General features: G+C 39.1%; 2 protein-coding genes across 3 annotated transcripts; one reads left to right on the top strand and one right to left on the bottom strand.

The window, feature by feature from the left end:
- Nucleotides 1-521: 521 nt before the first annotated feature.
- Nucleotides 522-5,528, top strand: LOC113671796 (uncharacterized). Of its 2 annotated transcripts, none has more exons than XM_089181194.1 (8): nt 522-661; nt 876-907; nt 1,941-2,034; nt 2,167-2,198; nt 3,106-3,196; nt 3,831-3,862; nt 4,417-4,529; nt 5,180-5,528. In XM_089181194.1, the coding sequence occupies exons 1-8, from the start codon at nt 581-583 to the stop codon at nt 5,371-5,373; spliced, it is 669 nt and encodes a 222-aa protein (XP_089037320.1). In that variant the 5' UTR covers nt 522-580; the 3' UTR covers nt 5,374-5,528. The 2 variants fall into 2 exon arrangements, with proteins under 2 accessions (XP_089037320.1, XP_089037321.1); XM_089181195.1 differs by having other exon boundaries at nt 534-661; nt 1,944-2,034.
- LOC113671849 (SWI/SNF-related matrix-associated actin-dependent regulator of chromatin subfamily A containing DEAD/H box 1) lies at nt 5,371-20,596 on the bottom strand. Its single transcript, XM_089181193.1, has 23 exons — nt 20,111-20,596; nt 19,072-19,254; nt 17,936-17,998; nt 17,140-17,333; nt 16,613-16,651; nt 16,121-16,234; nt 15,754-15,827; nt 15,414-15,504; nt 15,228-15,327; nt 14,896-14,955; nt 14,352-14,427; nt 13,800-13,935; nt 13,142-13,282; nt 12,333-12,425; nt 11,715-11,832; nt 10,711-10,832; nt 10,366-10,461; nt 9,803-9,895; nt 9,111-9,229; nt 8,608-8,675; nt 8,013-8,127; nt 7,030-7,139; nt 5,371-5,880 (listed from the first exon to the last, which is right to left on the bottom strand). The coding sequence occupies exons 1-23, from the start codon at nt 20,469-20,471 to the stop codon at nt 5,819-5,821; spliced, it is 2,628 nt and encodes an 875-aa protein (XP_089037319.1). The 5' UTR covers nt 20,472-20,596; the 3' UTR covers nt 5,371-5,818.
- Between the last annotated feature and the right edge of the window lie 438 nt (nt 20,597-21,034).

Genomic DNA, 21,034 nt, shown 5'->3' with positions numbered 1-21,034 from the left:
GTTTATATGCAGAAAATGGAGCTCTACTACTGGTGGGAATATAGTGACGAGAAAACAAGAATAAATCAGTTAAATGACAAGCGCTCGTCGATACCGTGGGAATTAAGAGTGCCGATTTGGAAGATAAATTTTTGTTCTAGTTTTTCGTTGTTTTCCAAACTGCTTAGATGTAGGGAAAGACCGCAAACTGCCATATGTTGTTAACACTAAATTACCCTGTTATACTCTCTCACCGACGCACTACCACAGTTTCTTTAGAAACTTACCCCCTTTATTCAATTGAATATATAGGTCGCCCAACACAAAATAAAAGTAGTTAAGAGATCGCATGAGCGAAAGCGGACGCGATCTCTTAACTACGTTTATTTTTGTGTCTATCTAAATGATGACTCACTCCTCTACGAATAGAAAAATCATTCGTCGTCGTTGTTAATGACCTTCATATCTTGCTTTGCGATACGCAGCGCGCACGGCGATGAACAGTTTGCGCGCGTGACCATTATGACGAAACTAAATACGTCATAAGAGAAACTGTGTAAACGCTCTTGTTATGGACTAGAAAGCTTGAACATCTTGCGATATGTCTAAAGAAAACAAAATGGGGAAAGAGAAATCGTTTGGCATACTGGACGCAGATTTTACCTTTCGCAAGTCAATTGAGGTAAATCTTTCTAAGAGGCTGTTAGCACGCACACTCCATGGTTTTTACGTTCAGTTCAACTTTCAGTTCAGTTAAACAGTTCAACTGACTAAGTTTCTTCGTTGCTGAATTAAACTTATTTATGGGCTTCATTGATAAAAAATATTAACCTAGAACTGCCAAAAGAATAAATATCGCACTTACAATTCATTATTGTATGTTATCCTTTTGTTAGGAGTATCGCTCGAAACTAAGTCAAGCATTCAGGTAAGTGAAGGAAAAATCCAATTCGTTATTAAAAGCCGAACACATATGGGGAGATTATATTCCTATATTCCTATACTTAATACGAAGTTCTGAAATGGGAATGAGCGAGTACTATGATGTGTTTACTGTATTAACTTCTACAAATCGCATATTAGTTGGGAACATCCATAACTGTTGCGCGAATTCTTCAACCTTGCCATTTGCTAGTAGTAGTCCCCGAACCATGACATTAAAGGAACCCGCAAAACACTATGATTTCCTGAACAGGAAAGGAAAGACAGGAACTCGAACTATCAGGTCTCCTACATCTGAGGAACTGGAAAACTAAGCTACTTGTCATAGTTCCCTGTCTTTCCGATGTAGGAATGAAAAATTCCCTTCGACTTCATATCTTACCCATTGCAGTTGACTAGTCTGTGTTTCTCACCGGCCGAGTTTTTAAAGTTAAAGTAATCTGAAACCTATTGTGTAACAGTACTTCTCCTGCATGTCTCGTTCAGCACTGGTTTCCCCGACGTTTCTTCAAGTTTCCTTAACAGGCCAGTCATAATTTTGGTCGGAGAGAACAGGCCAAGGGCGTATCTTAGTAGGGGGAGGGGGCTAGGGCGCCCGTGACCCTTCCGTTTGTGAAGCATTCAGCCCCTAAAATTCAAGAGGGCGAAACACACAAATCCAAAAACTTTCCAGAGCGTAAATCTTTTCCACTGCCTTTCGCCGAAAGAAAACAAGCTTGCTAGGTAAAGCTGAGGAAAATCCTTCTTTACGCGTAAGGCACGCGAAACTCATAACCGTGTCCCCTTTTTTGAAAAACTTCTCAACAAAGCTACACCCTAATGGAACTTTCTGAGAGTAAAGTGGCTTGCCTACGAAAAAAAAAACAGTGATTCAGCTGGGGCCCGAGTCCAAACGACTCACAACATCCCTAGTCCGTCACAATCTCCACTAGGCTGGGGCGTCTCCCACAACAGCTTATTAATACTTTTAAAATAATATTATTATTAAATATTAAAGAGACCTTTCTTTCCTTCTGTAGTAGCTCTGACAGTATAGCTGGAGAAAGCACTATGAGTAAACCGAAGTCGTTCGATATAGGAAACGCTCATTTTACTCTCGACAAACCGATTGAGGTACGCCCTCATTATTATTCGAAGCAGTTCTTTGGTTGCTCTTCCTTGGATTATACTTCAACTTCCTCTTCTAGTATATCTGGAGAACTTTATGTCGCATGATGTTAATTTTTGTCTTTTATTTTCCCTTAGCGATTTACCTCAATTCAAAGCCAAATCTCTAGGTGAGTCATAATAATATATAGATTTAGCCATGCCTAAAAGCGGAGCTCGCATTTTTTTCTTCCCATTCGTCTCAAGGGCACAACGCCTGGCCCCGGCCAGGACTAGAACCCGGGTCGTCCGACTCGGAGCCCAGTGCACGGACCACTGGACTACTGGACAAAGCCGTGGCGTTGGCGTGCCCGCAGTACAGTTGACCACGCATGTTAAAAGTAGCACCTAGTACGGTCGTACGGTATGGTCGTACGGTCGTACGGTATGGTCGTACGGTCGTACGGTCGTACGGTCGTACGGTCGTACATCCAAATTTTTTGGCTTGATGGGTTACTACTATTTTGTATAATTATGGGGCTACGCTCTGCGAGCTCCGCTATAATTCAAAGTTTATAAATACCATAATATGTATAATAATTACAGGTACTACTGATGGTAATTGACAATTTAAACTGTACATCCGTGCTCCCCTCTGTTAGTAAAGCTCTACTCGTGTTCTATCACAAATGCTGCAGTCTCATTGGCTGGGCTACTCGTTATCTAGTCCTTAATAGCCAGTGAGCTAGGTGACTAGCATGTGAGTGTGAATCATTTTTAAACACGAGTCTGTATATTTGTCAAGTTCCAAGCAAAAATTAAGTTTATATTAAAACAAAAATAATATATTCGTTAAAATGTTGGCTCATTTAGAGTGCCCTTTTCCGTAATGGCTTCCTGACAAATTTTCTTGGTTTCGTCTATTGACGTGGAAATTGTTGCCGAAGAGTCCAAAGAAGTTCAGATCCAGGGAAAAATTTTCCATTCAGGAGCAAGAGTTTATAATCTTCCGAGTTATTATCTTTTTATTTACTTTTCGTTTTTGGGCAATCATAATCGGTTAACTATTTATTCTTCTTTTGATATCATACATTGTAGCACTGGAGTTGAAGCTAAAGGAGGCGGTAGGCTAAGAACGGAATCACTGGACCTAGGCGCAGCACATTTTTCTCTTGACAAACCGATTGAGGTATGCCATTATTGTAGCTAATTGGGATTATTCAGTTGAAGCCTTTGCACAGCCTTTCCAAGTGTATGTCACGCATTGTGATACAGTTACCGTAGAGCACAGTCGCGTTTCATCTCGACCTATAGAACGATTGCCAAGTAGCCTTCAGAACAAGTGTAAACATTTTAGCTTTTCTCAGGCGAACGGAGGCAAGCACCAAGCAAGCGCAAGTCGCGTTAAGAGAGGAGCGAAAAAAAAATTCATTTTTTTTCACCCTTCTCTCCTCGGGCGTAACTTGCATTCTGCGCTCGCTTTGTGCTTGCCTCCGCAACTACTCGACATCTACATGTACTCGGCGAGTAGCCGTGTACATTTAGTTGGGGTACAATGGCCCCTGGTTTTATAGCAGGGTAAGAAACAAATCAAAACAGAAAACCTGCTAACTGTGTATAAAGTATTTCACAGTTCCACGTAGCAAGAACCTAAGTTAATCCTTGGGTAGTAAAATCATGATTTCATGATCTGACGTCAATCAACACAGTAGAGTCAATCTTCTGTAAATCGTCCATTTTACAACTCTGGGCACTTCAGGTAAAATAGCTAGTCAAGTACAATTTAGTGTTTAAATCAAATTCTTGTGTTTACTTTCTTGTAGAAGTTTGATTCCAACTACTGCCAAGCCACTGGGTGAGCTAGAATGTAATTCAAAGTTTAAAAAAATGTTTGAGAGCTGTTTGACCCGATGTCACTTGTGTGGAGAGACAGTCATATCTCTTCTGACTTGTTTTTAGACAACGATTGTGGGAAAAATTGAGCACTACTACATAGTCAGGAAAAAACAAAGGTTTCCATGAGGGCCGGTTATCGACAATCTATCACTGCCCAGGAGTCTCTTTTAGCAATGTCCGTGAAGCTTGCGAGGTGGCTCTTGTGGTTTGGTTTTTCCTTCAGGCCCCTTTTCCGGGCACAGCGCCTCTTACACAGTCGGAAATCACTTATAGAAAAAGTCACTGAAACCCTTGAGTAAAAAACCTTTGGTTATGTGCACTTACATTTGAAAGAAGATTTGCGTAGGGACCTGGGGACCGCACTCATTTAGGCCTGAGCCTGATAAGTGCGACTTGGACGCCATGTTATGCTTTACTCTGTCGATTATGGAGTCTTCGTAACTCTTGAACAGCAGATATTGAAAGAGATGGAAGGTGGACGTATATACAAACGTTGTTCTTCGTCTGTTGCAGGTCTTCACAAGCGATACTCTCATATTCGTCAGAAGAATTGCTGATAAGAAGATTTTCATGGATACATGAAGAAGACAACCGTGAGGAAGACTCCTCTTCTTTTAGTGGACTAGGTATGTATCAACAGGCTGGCATGTTTGGCTTAAGGTAATTCCCCTGTATTGCACTGCGCATCCTGTACTACGCATTAAAATCACGTAATCCGACGAATAAGCGTGCGCGCATTCTGAGAACACGGTATTGTCTTCAAACAATGGACCAAGTAAAGAGATACGATGGTCTTTAGCTCGTGAACGAGCACGGTGACCTTTATTTTTCATTGCATAATTTTGGTGTACAAATTATCTCTTTCAACTTAACGAAATTAAAAAATACATGGAAGGGCAAAAAATATGGCCAAAGGCGAGGCTGGACACTCAAGTATTCAAATTATGAACCTGGAAGGAACGCCTCGAGGAGCGTTTTGAGTCGATGTCGTTAAAAATTGCGTTTCCCACAAATTAAGTATCAAATTGTTCCATATGCTGAAGACTTCAACCGATAATTTTTTTTTCAAGGGTTACTATAAAAAACCTGGCTTCCAGTACACGCATAAAAAAGATAATAACAGACCTCTGTCATGGAGGAAAGTTATACCAAAGGTAAACTCCTCTAAAAGTGAAATCTCGGGTTTTTTTTTTTTGAGTTAAAAAAAAATATTAGATAGCATAACGACCTCTTGACAGTACCGCAATCGTTTTTTTTTTTCTCTTTAATTGCTTAGACTTGTATTCCCCTCAACTCGTACAACCTACAAGAAATAGACCACCTCCCTCTAGAATACGCCGTCCAGCAAAACAAGTAACAGCAACCACAAGCACGGAAGAAATTACGACACAATTTAGTGGCTTAGAAGCTCGTGAGACAGCTGATCTAGGAAAGAAGCCGCTAAGGAATAGTAACACCAACTGCCAGTGACAATGTTAAACAATCGTCAAGTACCTGTATTTTTTTTTTACTTACATGGGTTTTTAACTTGTACACACCACAGAACAAGTGATTTATGTAAAATCATTATGTATATGAACACAAGCACTATCTTTTGGTTTAGTAAATGTAAGGAATTTATTAAACGTCCTCGACTCTTCAATTGTGTTTCACGAAAAAAAAACCAAACAAAACAAAACAAAACATGCAAGCACACAAATAAATAAGGAAAAAACCCACCGAATAAATACGGCAAAAGACTTATAAAATACAGTTTTTGCACTACTGTTTTTAAGTTTCAGTGTAAACAAGTTTTATTACTTCAATTCTACGATTACAGCATTCTCTAAAAATTAGAATTGTCTACTTCAATTTTATCCACACTCAAATTAACTTTTACTGACTCAACTTGCAATTATTTGATTGCACTTGTGCATCACGACGAAGTGAACACGTCTCTAAGGAGTTCTGATACATCTTTGGCAAATTTTGTATCATCTGCGAAAAAAAAAGAGAAAAACGTTCATGGAAATCCGCTATCGCCTTTCGCATCCATTTTCCACTTAGTATAAGTAATAGCGTGATCTTGAGTGCAATTCGGTGTTAGTAAACACAAGTAATATTTTCAAAGACAGCGAAAATTTAATGAGCCCGTAGGATGTGTAATTTGTAAGTGCAAATTACACGAGAAATCATATAATTACTTATTCATAATTTACTCGAAAAAAACATCACAGAAAGTCAGAACAGACGAAATTTTGGCAGCACAAGCGCTATTTGCAATTTACACTCGTGTTACAACTTTGCGCACGTGTTACACGAATAATGCACTCGGTTTCATCTAATCAGAAGCGCGTAATAGCGGAGCTCGCAGAGCGTAGCGCCATAATTATACAAAATAGTAGTAACCCATCAAACCGAAAAAATTTGGATGTACGACCGTACGACCAACCGTACAAGGTGCTACTTTTAGCATGCGCGGCCAACTGTACCACGGGCACTATCTTATAATCAGTTCTCTACACGGACACGGAGGAGTTGCGAATGAAAATCCATTAATATTACCACGCACTTTATCCATGGTAGGGGCTTTAGTTTTGTTGAAGAGACGTGCGGGAAAAAAAAATGCAAGCTCTGCTTTTGGACTTGCCTAAATCTGTATATTATTTCATGTACATTAGTAATCAAGATAATGAAGATTTCCACCATACAACCAGTTTGCCTCCCGTCAACTGGGTTTTTTTCCAATTTAAGCTCTGTTTATTTCACTTCTGTTTGTATTTGCGACGTCCACATGTAGAACAGAGGTTCTCAGTTCGTCATAACAAATCTTTTTTTTGTTTTTCCTGTATTTCTATAGTTTTGTTTTACTTATCTATTTTTCAAATCGTTTATGATAATGACAGAGGGATGGGCTACGGATTATGCTTCATTTCCTGACCCTGAACAAACAAACGAACCCAAAAACAAGCCACAAAAATGAGAAAAAATATTTAGGAAGCGAGACCCAAGAGGAAACGCCAAAGATTGAAGAACAGTATTAAGAAAAGATCAAACGAAGCGACAGGACGTGGAACTGTACGTAAGAAAGCGTCAGAGGTAAGTGATGGAAAAACAAACAAATGAAGGTGTAAATCACCAACTCACCACTATCTGCTAAAGCCATATCTTGTTCTAGTCGAAGTTTCGTCTGCGCACAGTGGAGAATCGCTTCCTCCACAGTGTCTTTACCAATCAGCCGATACACTGTCACCGATCTGTGAGGAGAATGTCGAAAATAAATCACACGAATCATGGCAGCGGAATGTTAATGGCCAACTAATTTTGCAGCGCAAAAAGTCGTCATGAATACTCATTTGGTTCATTTTAGGGTATTATCAACAGAGTCGATATCGTAAAGACCACCATAAAGAGTTTTAAAGCTGACATTTCGAGCGTTAGCCCCTCGTCAGAGCAAATGTAGGAGTTGTGGGTTGTACGTGTGTTAAATGCAGAAAATAGAGCTATGCTGTTGGTGTAAATATGCTGACTTATTTTTTTGGTTCATTTTACGTCGATTAAATGTTACACAAGCTTCGTTAGTTAATTGGCCATTTTATTTAAATTTGTTTTATACTTTCATGACAAGAAAAAAACGCACTATAAAATTCACTGTCATTGTGTTTAGAGACCAGTCATCATTTATCGCTAAGAGAGGGATGAAGGATTTTTTTTTCAGGGGTGGGGTTGGGGGTCACATGATTTCAGGGGGAACGAAAGGGAATCAGTCATCGACAACAGAGTAAAAAGGCAGGACTGCCATTTATACCAATGGGGGGGGGGGGGGGGGAAGAGGAGGAAAGAGAATCATAAGATTATTATTTATCGTAACTCAACACATTTTCTACCTCACCTCGCCCCACCCCCACAGGCAACAAAAAATGGCCGGTCCAAAAGATCGAGAGGACCGACGGTAGAGCGTATCACTTTAACTCTCACCGATATTGGGTACCTGTTACTTTTGTATCACACCTTCTAAGCACGTTATTTTCATTAAAGGGACACGTATTGAAGGGCTTCTTTTTATGGTCCAAAGGGCGCCCCATGAATGAAGGGTCCAAGGAATTACTATATCTGCTATCTTAACGTACCTGGTTTGACCCACCCGATGGCACCGATCCTCCGCTTGTTTGTCATTGTACGGGTTAAAGTCAACGTCGTGCAAGATCACAACATTTGCTGCCGTTAGATTGATACCCAGGCCTCCTACAGATGAAGAAAAGACCTTGCATTATGATCGAAAATATGAATAGCGGTTTGTTTGAGAGGATATGTCTATAGCCTGTTATAAACGAAGGTTAACTCTGATCTGTCGATTGGTTCATAACTACTGAAGTTTACAGCGGAAAACTGCAACTCCTCTTGGATGGAATGCCTGTCATTCGTGTAGTCTCCATCCTAATTCGCCAAACAGTTTTGCTGAAAAGAGATCATGATATGACCTCAACGTCTGACGCTGCCGACCATTCATGTTCTTTAATGGAATAGAGGAAGTGTAAGAGTGAAGCGTCTTTCCCAGGAACATAGGGAACACATAGGTCAACAACCTGGGTACCTCATGAACCCGAAATCACGCTTATTATCAGGCCGCCATATCATTTTAACTCGAAAGGGAAAATCAATACTGAAAACTTAAAACTTTCCACTAGGCTCATCGCAGATTCGAACAGGAAATGAAAGACAAACCTGCTTTGGTCGAAAGAAGAAAGACAAAGATATCTGGATCACCATTAAACTTGTCAATTAGGTTTTGCCTTTAGAAAGAAAACACAGGTGCATTGATTAACAATCGGATAAACTCGCAAGGAATGGAAAAATTGTAGGTCACATGATCTTGTCAAATCAGTAAATTAAGTGATTGTGTGACACGTTGCAATCGATTTCAAATCAAGAAATGAAGCAAACATAACATGCTTGGGCACTGGGATTATTCATGGTGAAGAGATCTGAAAAAAGAACAAAAAAAAAAAAAAAGGCGGCTGCTATTAAGGCTGCTTTTGCAATTTAGGTGGTATGGCGTCAGCTTTTTCTTATCGGTAGTCTCCTTAGCGACCGCTCTTTGGGCCTGTCCCTGAACGCTTTCTCCAAAAGAACCTTCCGCTAAGGAAGCAATGAGGTTAAAAAAACAACAACAACAAAAAAAACGGCTTTGAAGGAGGTTACCAGCTTAAGGCTGGACAGAAGATTACCTATCTACTACAGGCGTCTGTCCATCCAGTCTCAAGTAACGATGACGTCTGTCCGACAAATAGACCTCGATGATATCCATCACCATGGTAAACTGACTAAACAGCAACACACGGCAATTCTAGAAACACCACAAGAACAAAACTGAACCAAAGAAGTCAAGGTTCGCTTAAACTAAACCTATAACAATTGCGTAATTCTTCACCGACACCCCATACGAGCAGCGGAGCTTCGAGCTTTTCCTCTCATTTTTCGCCCCAAATCTCTCGCGGCATTGCAGCTTATTCATGCAACCCTAACGCATAAAAGCGCACTAAAAACAGCTTGGTAGACGGGCTAGGAGCGAAGTGGAGTGTATCCCTCTTGTGCTGCGCTTACGGTAAACAACACGATTTACTTCTGATTTTGCTCATCAATCCTCGTACACCCAACGGAAAATAGAAGAATATCTCCTTTTCACACAAAATTCTGACACGCAAATTGCAAAAGCCAGTTACTGTCGCTTGTCGGTCGTGTAAGTTCACTAACATTATTTCGCGCGCCCTTGAAAGTAGTTAGTGCCCAAGAAGCTAAAAAGAGACCGTGGAAACCGACAGAGTATACGTGTACTTAGAATTCCGGTCGATCACATATACGTTTGCACGACGTTATATTCGAATACTTGACTAATTACATATAGCAGACAAATACAAACCTTTTCCTTTAATCCGGGTAATAGTGTATCTAAGTACTCAAATTTTCCTGATTTCATCAAAATTTCTTTATTAAGACAATGATCCGCCAAACTCTATAACGTTGAGCACAAATCAAATCAAATTCACAAACCAAAAATCGAAATAACAAAACAAATACAAAAGAAAAAAAAAAAAGCTGCAATCAGGCGACCAACATAGACTAACTCATCATCTGTATGCGATAACCTGGTATAACACCAAATTCTTTCAGTTCACGATTTACGCGAGCCATGGCGATTATCATTTGCATTATTTTTGCACCCGACAAACTAGAAGGGAGAATTTCTGAAATTAATAAAAAAAATTGGGAATTACATAGTGAAAGTTCTTTGGATCACATTACATGATCCAGAAGATCATCGTGTTCACCATAATTCTATCGGTCTCGCAAAATACCTTTTGTGACGCTGCAAAGAAACGCACATGTACCATGCCATACATTGAAAGGATACAATTAGAAAGACGCAATTGCCTTTTCTTTTTGTAAAACAATTATCAAGAGAAGTGTTCTCTTGCATTGTACCTGTTCCTCTCGACAGAGACAATGTAGTTCAAAGTCAGACATCACTGTCATATCCTCGAAAACCAGATCCGGCTCAGAATCGCGGTGCACGGGGTCCTGGGAAATAATTCGATATTTTTCTTATCGGTTTAAAATAGTGATTGCACACTTTCACAGACTGCAGCATTAACATCGTATCAATCCATGTACCACTTGATTCAGCAAACTAGAAAAATCTTTCGATTCTTAAAAATTTGTTTTCAACTTCAAAAAAAAGGGCTGTAACGTCTATGCGACAAACAGCGTCCTCGTCATCGTCATTAACTACTTAACGGATTGTTTTTTTAAGTTTAAAAAAGTCCAAACCTTGCAGTATTTCTTTGCCATCTTCAGTAGTATGCTATCGTTGAAGTGATTACGTAGTAGAAGAGGATGATTGGCGGCCTTCCGAAGTAACATCAAAATATTGCTGTATTGTGAGCCGCCATCTGATGAGAAAGAAAACATTGACCCTTTACATCTTAACATTAGTGTGCACTGTCTCCATACTGTTCCCCACATATTTCTTCAGGTACTGACAAGGAGAATTTGTTTAAAAATCAAGAGCTTCTTTACTTAGTGATCATTCCCTTTGTTCTCATGACCTTAATGTTTGATTCAGCGTTGATATTGAAAGGAGAAAATGGATCCTGCTCACTCTTAGCGCTAAAAAAATTTGTTTACCACACAAGTTAGGTTAATCATGTAGATGTTTTCTTCTTCATTATTCATAAAACGCCATGGCTTCAAATGTAACTCGATACTATTTATTCGCAAGTTTAGTTTGGTCGCATTCACATGAAAGTCAAACAGTAATAGTTCAAGGGCTTTTAAACCAAGGAACAGTTCCCTAGTCGCTATTACGTGGTCGGATATGATCAGGCGAAAAAAGTTGATGGCTATGGTCTTGTAAACCTTTTCTCCCCCAGAAGCTAAACAAGAAATCGAAAACGGGTTCGCCCACTGATTTTCTGTTTGGGGCTGTTCCTAAAGGAGAAGATAAGGCTTTGCAGAGGATAGCCTATATGTTAGCAACTATCTTTTGTACAACAATTGTGCAGGTTGATGGCGCTACCGACCCTTTAAAATACAGAAGGCCTGCTCTTTGCAAGTTGTACTGACAAGCAGCACATAACTGTTTCAATTTTCGCACAGTTTACTTGGAATTTCGTGAAGTTTCCGCTTTCGATATCCAATCACAACAAGACTCAAGCACTCTTGAGCGTTTTCAACGACAAAAGTTGTACCTTATGAAGCTCTGTGGTGAAGTATTGTGGTTTAAATCTCTCCTGACGAAATTTAGGCCGTTAAAAATGTACCTACAACCTTACCCGACTCCCTAAATTGTCTTGAACAGTTCACAAAGTTGTCATTGTACAACTGACGCTGTTTTTCCGTCAAGTCCACCTTGACTACGAGATCGTGTTTGGCAGGAAGTTGTTGTAGAACCTTGAGAAGGACAATTAGTTATAAGAGTTCAATTTCTCCTCCGAATGACGATGTAATTAAAGATATTGGAGAGAATAAAAGAAGTGGAAGAGAAAGGTCGAGGCAGATCCAAAGAAAAATCTGATTCAAGTCTCAATCTTAAGGCCCTAACCCCCACCCCCCACCCCCGGCGCGACGACAAATTCGACTATTTATTCTTTCTGAAACGTTTCTACGAGGGTGTTGTCCTTGACACACAGTCGAGGTGTTGACAACAAGGGGAAGAGGCAAGGTATTACTGTCTCGTTCCAATGCCCTCTCAGACTGACACTTTCGCTTCTCGTCTCACAACCTTTGCCTCAAAAAGAGAGAGACAGAAAGCCAGACTGCATATCAGTGTAATGAGACATGAATCATAAAACGGGGCTCAGATTAAGCGCGTATTTAACCAACATAAACACCAAACAAACAAGAAAATAAAAGTATATTTCTGACTCGTTTTCAATTTCAAGAATACTCACATCTTTCTTGAGCCTTCTTAGTACAAACGGTTTCATGATTCTTTTTGCCTGAGCAACTGTTGCTTTCTCGTAATTGCTCCCTGGTTTATCATTCTGTTAAAAAGAGAACTTACACTTGGAAGACTGACGGCAACAAATAAGATCCCGATGGGACACTTTTTGATTAATAATGGTAATGGGACTGAGTGGAGTCCTCAATTTTTTTTTCAGGATAAGTGGTTGTTGCTATGGTTATAGTGATCTACTCTGTGATTGGTGGATTTAGCTGAATGCACTTAGTATGATTAGCTGCTTCAACTATCCGATGACGGGTGTTCGATTACAGCCATCTGTCCAATTACAACTAGACAATGCACCAATCAAATTTAAGGAAATTGTAACGGTTATGATTATGCGCCGCACCACAAAAACCAAAAAAATAATAACGGCTCGTTAGAACAAAGAAAAAGATCACATTGAAAAGAGCTGACCCGAGCATGCGTCTCAACAAAATTGTGAGTCGAGTTGCTAAGTTGTTTGTGGATAGAATTGCTCTAGACAAATCGCCAAATTTTTTTTCCGCGATGTACGAAATGGTCTGACACCGTCTTTAGTTAAGCCTTTACACCCTACTATCGGTATGCATATTCCCCATACTGTACTCGATACATTTTCTAAGGTGCTGACAGGGAGAATTTGGTTAACAATCAAGAGCCTCATTTGTTGGTGATCATTTCCTTCATTCTTGTGACCTTAATGTGTACTTCAGAATAATATTATGAGGAAAAATTAGATGCTGGCCAATTTTAGGAGTCAAAGGGTTTTCGTACCATTTTGCTGTTGGAAAAGAGCAACTTGATCCCCTGAACACTCTCACCAAACATGCTCGGCATCACGAAACTTAGCAGAGACATCAGCTCCAACAAGTTGTTCTGTAGTGGTGTTCCTGTTAGAAGAAGCCGACGACGGGCCTATGTGATAAAAGAAACAAAATGCGAGGCGTTACAATGTACATCCATATATACTTTTCTTATGTACATTTTGATCATATATGATCTTGCTCTTCTTCGTGATCCGCGACCACGCGAAACGTGGAGAACTTGATTAAATAACCGCTATTCGTGATTTCAACACTTACTCCCCGTGATTTCAACACTTACTCCCCGTGATTTCAGCTCTCGATTTGTAAGGTTCTGTTTATGAAAGTCAGTGAAGACTATGAAAGCATGAACGCAACCATGGCATCGGTTCATGCCTTTAACTTCAATTTGCACGGTTCTAAATTAAAAAACATCAGACGGCCTCTCGAGGTTGTGCTTCTTGAAAAACCCCTCCAATGGTCTCTTACGCCAAGTACTCCAAGCCTTCAGGATGAAATGTTCAGTTACTGAAACATGGGATCGAGAGATGTGCATAAGCTCGACCGTTCACCTTTGACCGCAAACGTGGTTGATGCAGCACTTTACCACAAAGTAACAGTGTACCCACCTTCATTTTCATAAGTCCCTGGTATCTCTGTGACTGCATGTTTTTCAACATATGCCCCTCGTCCAGTACTACGTAATTACAATTTAGTTTTCTTAAAAAGGAACGATCGTCTTTTGTACCAGTTGCGACTGTGTAGCTACAGAACACCAAACAAAAAAAATATATTAATTTCGTTCCAATGTATGACAGTGATATTGGACAGATAGCTGAAGACCAGGGCACAATTGGTTAAATAAAATGCAAATAACGCTATCCAAGAGATAAATCGTTATTCAGCGGAGATGAGTCAATAAAATGTTCTGTGCTATTCACTGAAAGAGATTTACCCAGCGGATTGCGCTATCCACCTTTCGATCAAACGGAGCCAGAGTTGTCCAGATAATTTTGAGTATCCAGCACAAATAGACAATAACGGACAAAGGTTAAAAATTAATTCAGATCAAGAGAGATACTTCACTCCTTTGTCCAATTAAAGAAGCCGGCACTTCAGAAGCGAGTTGCGGCGAAAACGCCACGCACCGGCTCTTCTAGAGAACACTACTTTAAACTTACGTCGTAATGAAAACATCAGGTTTTGGTTCTGCTAAATCCACCTCGCATTGTAACTGAAGTCTCTCTGCTTGACTCCCTAATTCATGATGGAATCAAGACCATTACAATGATAATTGTTGTGAATTACACGAGCGCTATTGTTGTAGTTTAAAAGAAAATCTGGCTACTGAACCCCCACATGCCGCTTGCCGAGTTGGCTGAGTCAAGGTAGAGAGGCTGCAAACCCCACGACAACGGTTTTAGAATAAGGTTTCCATACGGTATGTGAAAGTTTCCGCAGGGTTCCAAAGGGTCTTCGAAAGCTTCTGAAGGGTCACAAAAGGTGTCGGAAAGTTTCCAATGAGTTTCCCAAAATTCTTCGAAAGTTTCCGAGAGTTTTCCGAGTTGTCTCTGAAAGTTTCCGAAGGATTCCAAAGGATTTCCGGAAGTTTCTGCGGGGTTTCTAAAGGGTTTTAAGAATGTCTCCCAAGGGTTTTATAAGGTTAGGTCAATCACGATAAAACTCAAAATCAAATGCAAATGAGGAATTTTCCTTAATTCTTACCATAATACAAAAAGAATTCTAATGATGGGCACCATTTCTTGGCTTCTCTGCCCCAATTATCTGCGATCATAAAAAAGACCAAAAAAGGATTTACATTTTGTCAAAACCACTCAACTTCAAAAATTGGTTTAAATGCAAATCTCATTGTGGCTTTGACACAAAAAAACTCACGGAGTAAAAAGGCAACCAAAAAACCGATAAGATATCGTCGTAAACAGAATAAGAGAGATGGTAACTTTTGAGCTCGGTAAAGAAACAGAGAAAGATGTTTTTTCGTCTTGTTACGAGTGCGGGATGAAGATAAGATAGTTATAAGGTAAGATGTTTGTTACCAAGAGTTGATGCCGGAACAATAATCAAATGAGGGCCTTTCTCTCCAGATTCACACAAATAAGCTAGAAAAGCAATGGCTTGAACTGTCTTGCCGAGACCCTGAAACATGTAAATACTCATGTATCAAACACATGAACTGAAAGCAGACACAGATGTTATTACCGAGCAGCAACCATAACATTTACCATTTCATCTGCTAAAATTCCATTGACTCCCTGTTCATGCATCAGTACCAGCCAGTTAAGACTTGTCAACTGGTAGGGTTTCAGCTGAAGACTAACAAAAATGAAAATTTCATAAATGCTGTTATGGATCTCAAATAAAACTTATTAATATTCACAAAAAAATGGGACTTGAGAAGCAAGTCTGGATAAATGAGGTTTGACTGTATCAATAAACAAAAACAATGGCGTAAAAAAGAAAAAAACAACAACCACTGAAACAAAGCTATCAGGCCACATGGTTGGGTTATTAAACGACAGTAGTATATTACATGAACATCTAACAGTATGTGGATATTATTACCTTCTATTTAATATTTTTGGTTGTGATGTTATCACAGCTCCTCTTTTACGATCTGAAGAATCACTCTTGTCAGCCTAAAGATAAAATGTTATTTCAGAAATTATACAAATCAGTATTTTGATGCAAATTTATTTAACCCTTTACATACTTACATCAGTGTGCAGAATCTCCACACTGTTTTCCATATATTTCCTAAGGTGCTGGCAAGGTGAATTTGTTTGACAATCAAGCGTCCCTTTAACTGGTGATCATTTCCTTTATTCTCAAGACCTTAACAAGTGATTCGGGGGTGATATTGTAAGGAGAAATTAGATGCTAAGTCACTCTTAGGGGTCATCTACAGGTAACTCAAATATGCACAACTTACACTTAATCTTGAGTTAAGCATGTCTTGAATTTTGTTGGAGATGCTCTCACATTTGTTCATCAACTTCTCAACAGCTTTACGCTCTTCAAGCAGGCTTTGACAGTTGTCTATCAACTAAAAGACCAATTAACAATCACTGTCAAACTCGGAATACCATGAACACCTGAAATATGTGAGACTCAATATTGTTTTTATGTTATAACATATAGCATGAGAGATCAGGACATGTAAAAAAATCACAAAACCCCAATTAAAATAAGGTTACTGCCTAAAATTAGGACTTCTGGTGTCCGATTGGTGCATTTTCCACAACACAAGAACTTATCAGAAATATTTCTGTCGTGTATGTTTTTTACAACATGACCCAGATATTGATCAACACTGAACCAATGCAATGTCTGCATTGTGTTGTGCACTCTGTATCTCTATGTGGAAATATACTCTGACTTTGAAGTTATTCAGAATACTTAAAATCAAAATATGAAAAATCACCTCTGAAGATAAGTTCTTTGCAGAGTCCAGTTTGGAAACCTATAATAAACATCAAAATTAAGAAAATAAAATAGCAAAGAAAGGTGTCATAAAAATGTTATCTTATTTTCCAGCATATCAATTTCCAAAAGTCTTAAAGGAAACGAAACAAAACAATGATTTTCAGTTGGACATCATTTCCATACACAATACATCTTAAGCCTGTTTACATCAAAATATGCATTTTTTCCCCAAGCCTGGCTTTCCAGGTGGAGACTGTTGAATTTTAATCAGAAAGTATTCCAAACAGTGAAATCAAAAGAATACCCATGTGATAAGAACAAGAAAGTAACAAAGACTAATGGATATTTTAGTACAGATGTCAGGCTTGGGGGTGAGGTTTCATTAAATGACATCATCATACCTAAGACCCATCACTCTACACTTGGGTTTTATATGACATACATAAGCAAATCAATTATTTCCTTGGAGATAAAAATCTTCTCCAATATATACTGGCATATAGGTGACAGTAACTGTTTTCTTACAAGATCTCTCCAAGAGTCAAATGGTCTCATTTTGATGATCTTTTCAGCCTTTTTCGAGGACAAACCAGGAACAGATGCCAGTTCTTGAAGAGAACAATCATTGAAAAAGGATAAAATAGTAACTGTCTCCTCTTCACTGAAGCTGTCATCCTCACTGTTGTCTCCAGCATCAATTTGACTGATATCTATGAAGTCTGCAAATATTCAAAGAAGCTTTTGGACTCAATTTGTAACATCTCAAACATAGCTTGAACCTCTGAGCATTTGAAAGGCCAAAATAACTATTAATGGTACAGTCAAACCTTGATTATCAGAATTTTCTATTTTCAGGACTCACTTCTCTGGTCCCATTTTTTCACAAACAGTTTTAGGTCAAATTTGAGATTCATGACAATTTTCCCCCACCAAACAAAGCAGATAAACTAAAACAACAATGATGCTATTTCAGTGATTTAGCTTCAAACAGTAATAGAATTAGTTTGATAGGTTGGCTCATTCAAATCCCCCCCCCCCCCCCGTTCCTTGCCACAATTGCATTTGAATGCCCTACCCAGGCAAGGTCCAAATTCCCCATCCCCCAGCAACAGACAATGCTCAAATGCAGGTAGCTTGTGCAAAGGGGGGGGGGGGGGGAGGGAGGGATGTTGAAGCTTTGAATTGATCAGAGAATTATTATAAGTTATCATTGTGATACTTTTTGTGGATAATTAATCAGCTTTATGCAGTACACTGAGAAAACATAACAAACTGTGAAAACACATCATGAGTAATAACAACTTGGATAATCACAACTCACCAGTCAGAACAACATCACTATCTTCAGCTTCATCATCTGTTAAACAAACAACATCAGGAATTTCTGAAAAAAAAAAAGAAAAAAGATAAATTACAATTGATAATGATAATGATTGTTACTATCCCATAAAAAAAGCAGTGCCACTAGACCTAAGTTTTACCAAGCTTGCACAATTTGAAAAGTCTTAAAAACATTATTAGAAAGAGAAGTGGTGGCCCTAAAGGTTGGGGTAAATGACTCTGCATTGGAACTGGGGTGGAATCAGTGATCTGGGTTAGAGTGTCAAGTGTTCCTGAGGAAGATAATAAAACCCTCAAAGTCTCTTTACAACCAAGAGTATAAATTTGGTACAAGTGAATTGCACATAGAAGCAAAACCTGGAGAAATGGATGGGGTAAACTCTGTTGCTGCATTTTAGAGAAACTATGTCAGGCTTTAGTAATTGATGTTAGTCTCCGGGTTTCCGTGCAAGCCTCAATGCAGGAAGGAGCAAGGTTGACAGTTTATAACCTCAGGCTTGTAATGCAGGGAACCTTGGTTTGAGACTTGCTTTGGCCTCCAGGGCCCAGTTGTAAAGAGGGCAGATAACACTGTCCAATGGATAAATCCCTATCCAGCAGGTAGGTGATAGCAAAAAGTATAGCCTTATCCACCAGATAGAGATTTATCCAGTGGATAGTATTACCTGATCTGCAAACAACTGGGGCCAGATGAGCCTCTTTTGCCAACTTCTCAAATAAACCCTGAACAATAACACTTTTCAACCCTTTCACTTGCAAGATCTCATTTAATTGGAGAGCTCAGAGCAGGAACGATCCCTTGATTTTTCGGCCATTTTTGAAAGTGTCCACATGCCAAAATTCAACTACTTCTGAACACTTTCAAAAATGGCCGAAAAATCAAGGTATCATTCTTGCTCTGAGCCTTTCAATTCTCCTTACTGTTTGCTATACAATTCTTATGCTGCGAGCTTGGAGAATTTGGTATTGGATCAACTAAAAAAAAACTCTTCTAATTGCTTTTTTTCCTTATTCTCATCACTTATCATATTGATATGGTAAGGAGAAATTCTGTCTTGGTCACTTATGGCAGTTAAGGGTTAAGGTACCTGTACCAGTACATCTACATATGCTGACCTTGTTTCCCATCAGTCACATCTCTCCTAGCAGAGTTTTTTCTGGAGTTATGGCTGGTGTCAAGGTCTTCTAATTCCTCAGATTTGCGGGATCTTTTCTTGTCTTCATTGTTATCTTCATTATCTTCATCTTCCATAAAGTAATGTCTTTTTCTTTTATTCCCTGCTTCAAAACTCCTCTTCTCTAGAATTTTCAAACAAACACTTCAACTAATTAATACCTTAATTCAAAGCTAATTAATCAAATACTCCCAAAATTTGGGGATTACACCAGATAAAGTTTTGTTGAGGCTGAACCAAAGCTAATGCTGGTCAGTGGCATTGCAGGTTGCACCTGAATCTTAGATCTTAGGGGTGACACCTGACATTTTGCAAGGCTCACATTTTGCATTTGGCCACCTGTGTGTTAACATATAACTACTCTCGCTGCAGACTGAGACTGCTAGATGCCTGGCTGGCTCTATTAGACATCAATAAGTGGGGTATTTGAATCTGCATTTGAAGAGAAAAAAAATACCTGTCGGAGTATTACTTCAATGAGTCAATGGTACCATTTAATCAGGCAGTTGCATAGAAAAAAAATCACTTTTTTTTGAGACATGTTTAATCCTTCAACTCCCAAAAGTGATTAATGTATAACTTCTCCCTATAAAGTCTACACATCACCTAGAAAATGGTAATGAGGATATTCAAACTTATCAAGAAGTTATCTTGATCTAACACCAAATTCTCGTCATGTATTTAAAAGGAAATGTCTAGTAGCTAGAGGGGAGAATTAATAATCTGATCTTAGGAGTTAAAGGGTTCAAATCAAAGTTTAAACGTCCGACTTGTGCTACATAATATATCCAGAAAAGTAAAAGTCTCCTCACCATCCCCACCCCTATAAAAAATGGCCACAGCTTAATTTGAAAAACAATGGAATGTGCAATGAATATCATGAGCTTTGTATACGGTTACATAATCTTAGCTCGAAGAATTGTTTAAAATAATTATCACTTTAAACACCAGAGGTTGATCTATGATTATGTTGTCGCTACCTGGATTCATGTTTTCTTTTGAAGAAGAAGTTAAAGCTTCGACAATCTGTACCCGAGTTTCGCTTGTTAGAGAATCCATGACATCAACAAATTCTTGGCTAGCAAAAATTGTAGCGGTAAAACTTGGATCGTCTGCACATGATTCAAGTTCGTTATTTCCTTGATTGCTATCACAACTCGAGGGAGAGTCCCTTGATTTCCTTTCAGAACTCGAGCTATGTGCTGACTGCGAATTCAAAGTGAACTTAGTATTTGTGGATGCACATGGCTGATCAGAAATGCCGGTGGGATCACGCCAAGAACATGTCGAAGGCTTTCGTTGATAGGAAAACTTCTCCAAATTAAATGCTGAAAGTGACATGTTTTCTACATTCCATCGCTCAATCCTGCTATTCCAATGTTTGATTTTCTCAGATGCAAGTTGAACTTAAGTTTTTTTTGTACCGTTAGAACCGCCAAACCGCCAACGAAAATTACCATCATCAGACGAGGACATCTGGGAACTAGCATAAGTCTCAGGTTACCGCGGTAAACTAAAATGGCGAGAAGAGACGGGAACAAAGAACCATTGAACATTATAGACAAATCATTTCGATTCCCGAGTTGTTGTTGGATATCGTGAATATATGAAACAGTAAACTAGAGAGAAATGATGGAGATAGTTGTAAAATTGTTATAGTTGTCTTTGTTTCTCGGGTTTATTTTCATTGTTGTTTCTCGACGTCCTGTAGAGTTTACCTTTTGTCTTGGTACATCAAGTACAATCGGATATCAAGCGAATGCAAATTTCTGATAATCATGCAAACGTATTTTCGCAGTTGGATCTTTGTACTTTCAAAGATCTGTTGAACAGCTTGGCGAAATGTGTGCGCGAGGATACCACTGTTGAAGTTTTCCTGTTAACAGCGACTGTGTAAAATATAT

Source organism: Pocillopora damicornis, chromosome 8, assembly GCF_964200805.1.
Source record: "Pocillopora damicornis chromosome 8, jaPocDami1.2, whole genome shotgun sequence".
NCBI lineage: Eukaryota > Metazoa > Cnidaria > Anthozoa > Scleractinia > Pocilloporidae > Pocillopora > Pocillopora damicornis.
This window is presented reverse-complemented; position numbering and strand designations above follow the sequence as displayed.

What these genes read in the sequence shown, in the direction of transcription:
- LOC113671796 (XM_089181194.1), top strand. Translation starts at nt 581, where the DNA reads ATGTCTAAAGAAAACAAAATGGGGAAAGAGAAATCGTTTGGCATACTG. An exon ending in CCTTTCGCAAGTCAATTGAG is followed by an intron (nt 662 to 875) that starts GTAAATCTTTCT and finishes TCCTTTTGTTAG; the next exon opens with GAGTATCGCTCGAAACTAAG. An exon ending in CTCTTGACAAACCGATTGAG is followed by an intron (nt 3,197 to 3,830) that starts GTATGCCATTAT and finishes ACTTTCTTGTAG; the next exon opens with AAGTTTGATTCCAACTACTG.
- LOC113671849 (XM_089181193.1), bottom strand. Translation starts at nt 20,471, where the DNA reads ATGTCACTTTCAGCATTTAATTTGGAGAAGTTTTCCTATCAACGAAAG. An exon ending in GTCTCTGTCGAGAGGAACAG is followed by an intron (nt 9,896 to 10,365) that starts GTACAATGCAAG and finishes TCAACGTTATAG; the next exon opens with AGTTTGGCGGATCATTGTCT. An exon ending in CAGACGCCTGTAGTAGATAG is followed by an intron (nt 8,676 to 9,110) that starts GTAATCTTCTGT and finishes TTCTTTCTAAAG; the next exon opens with GCAAAACCTAATTGACAAGT.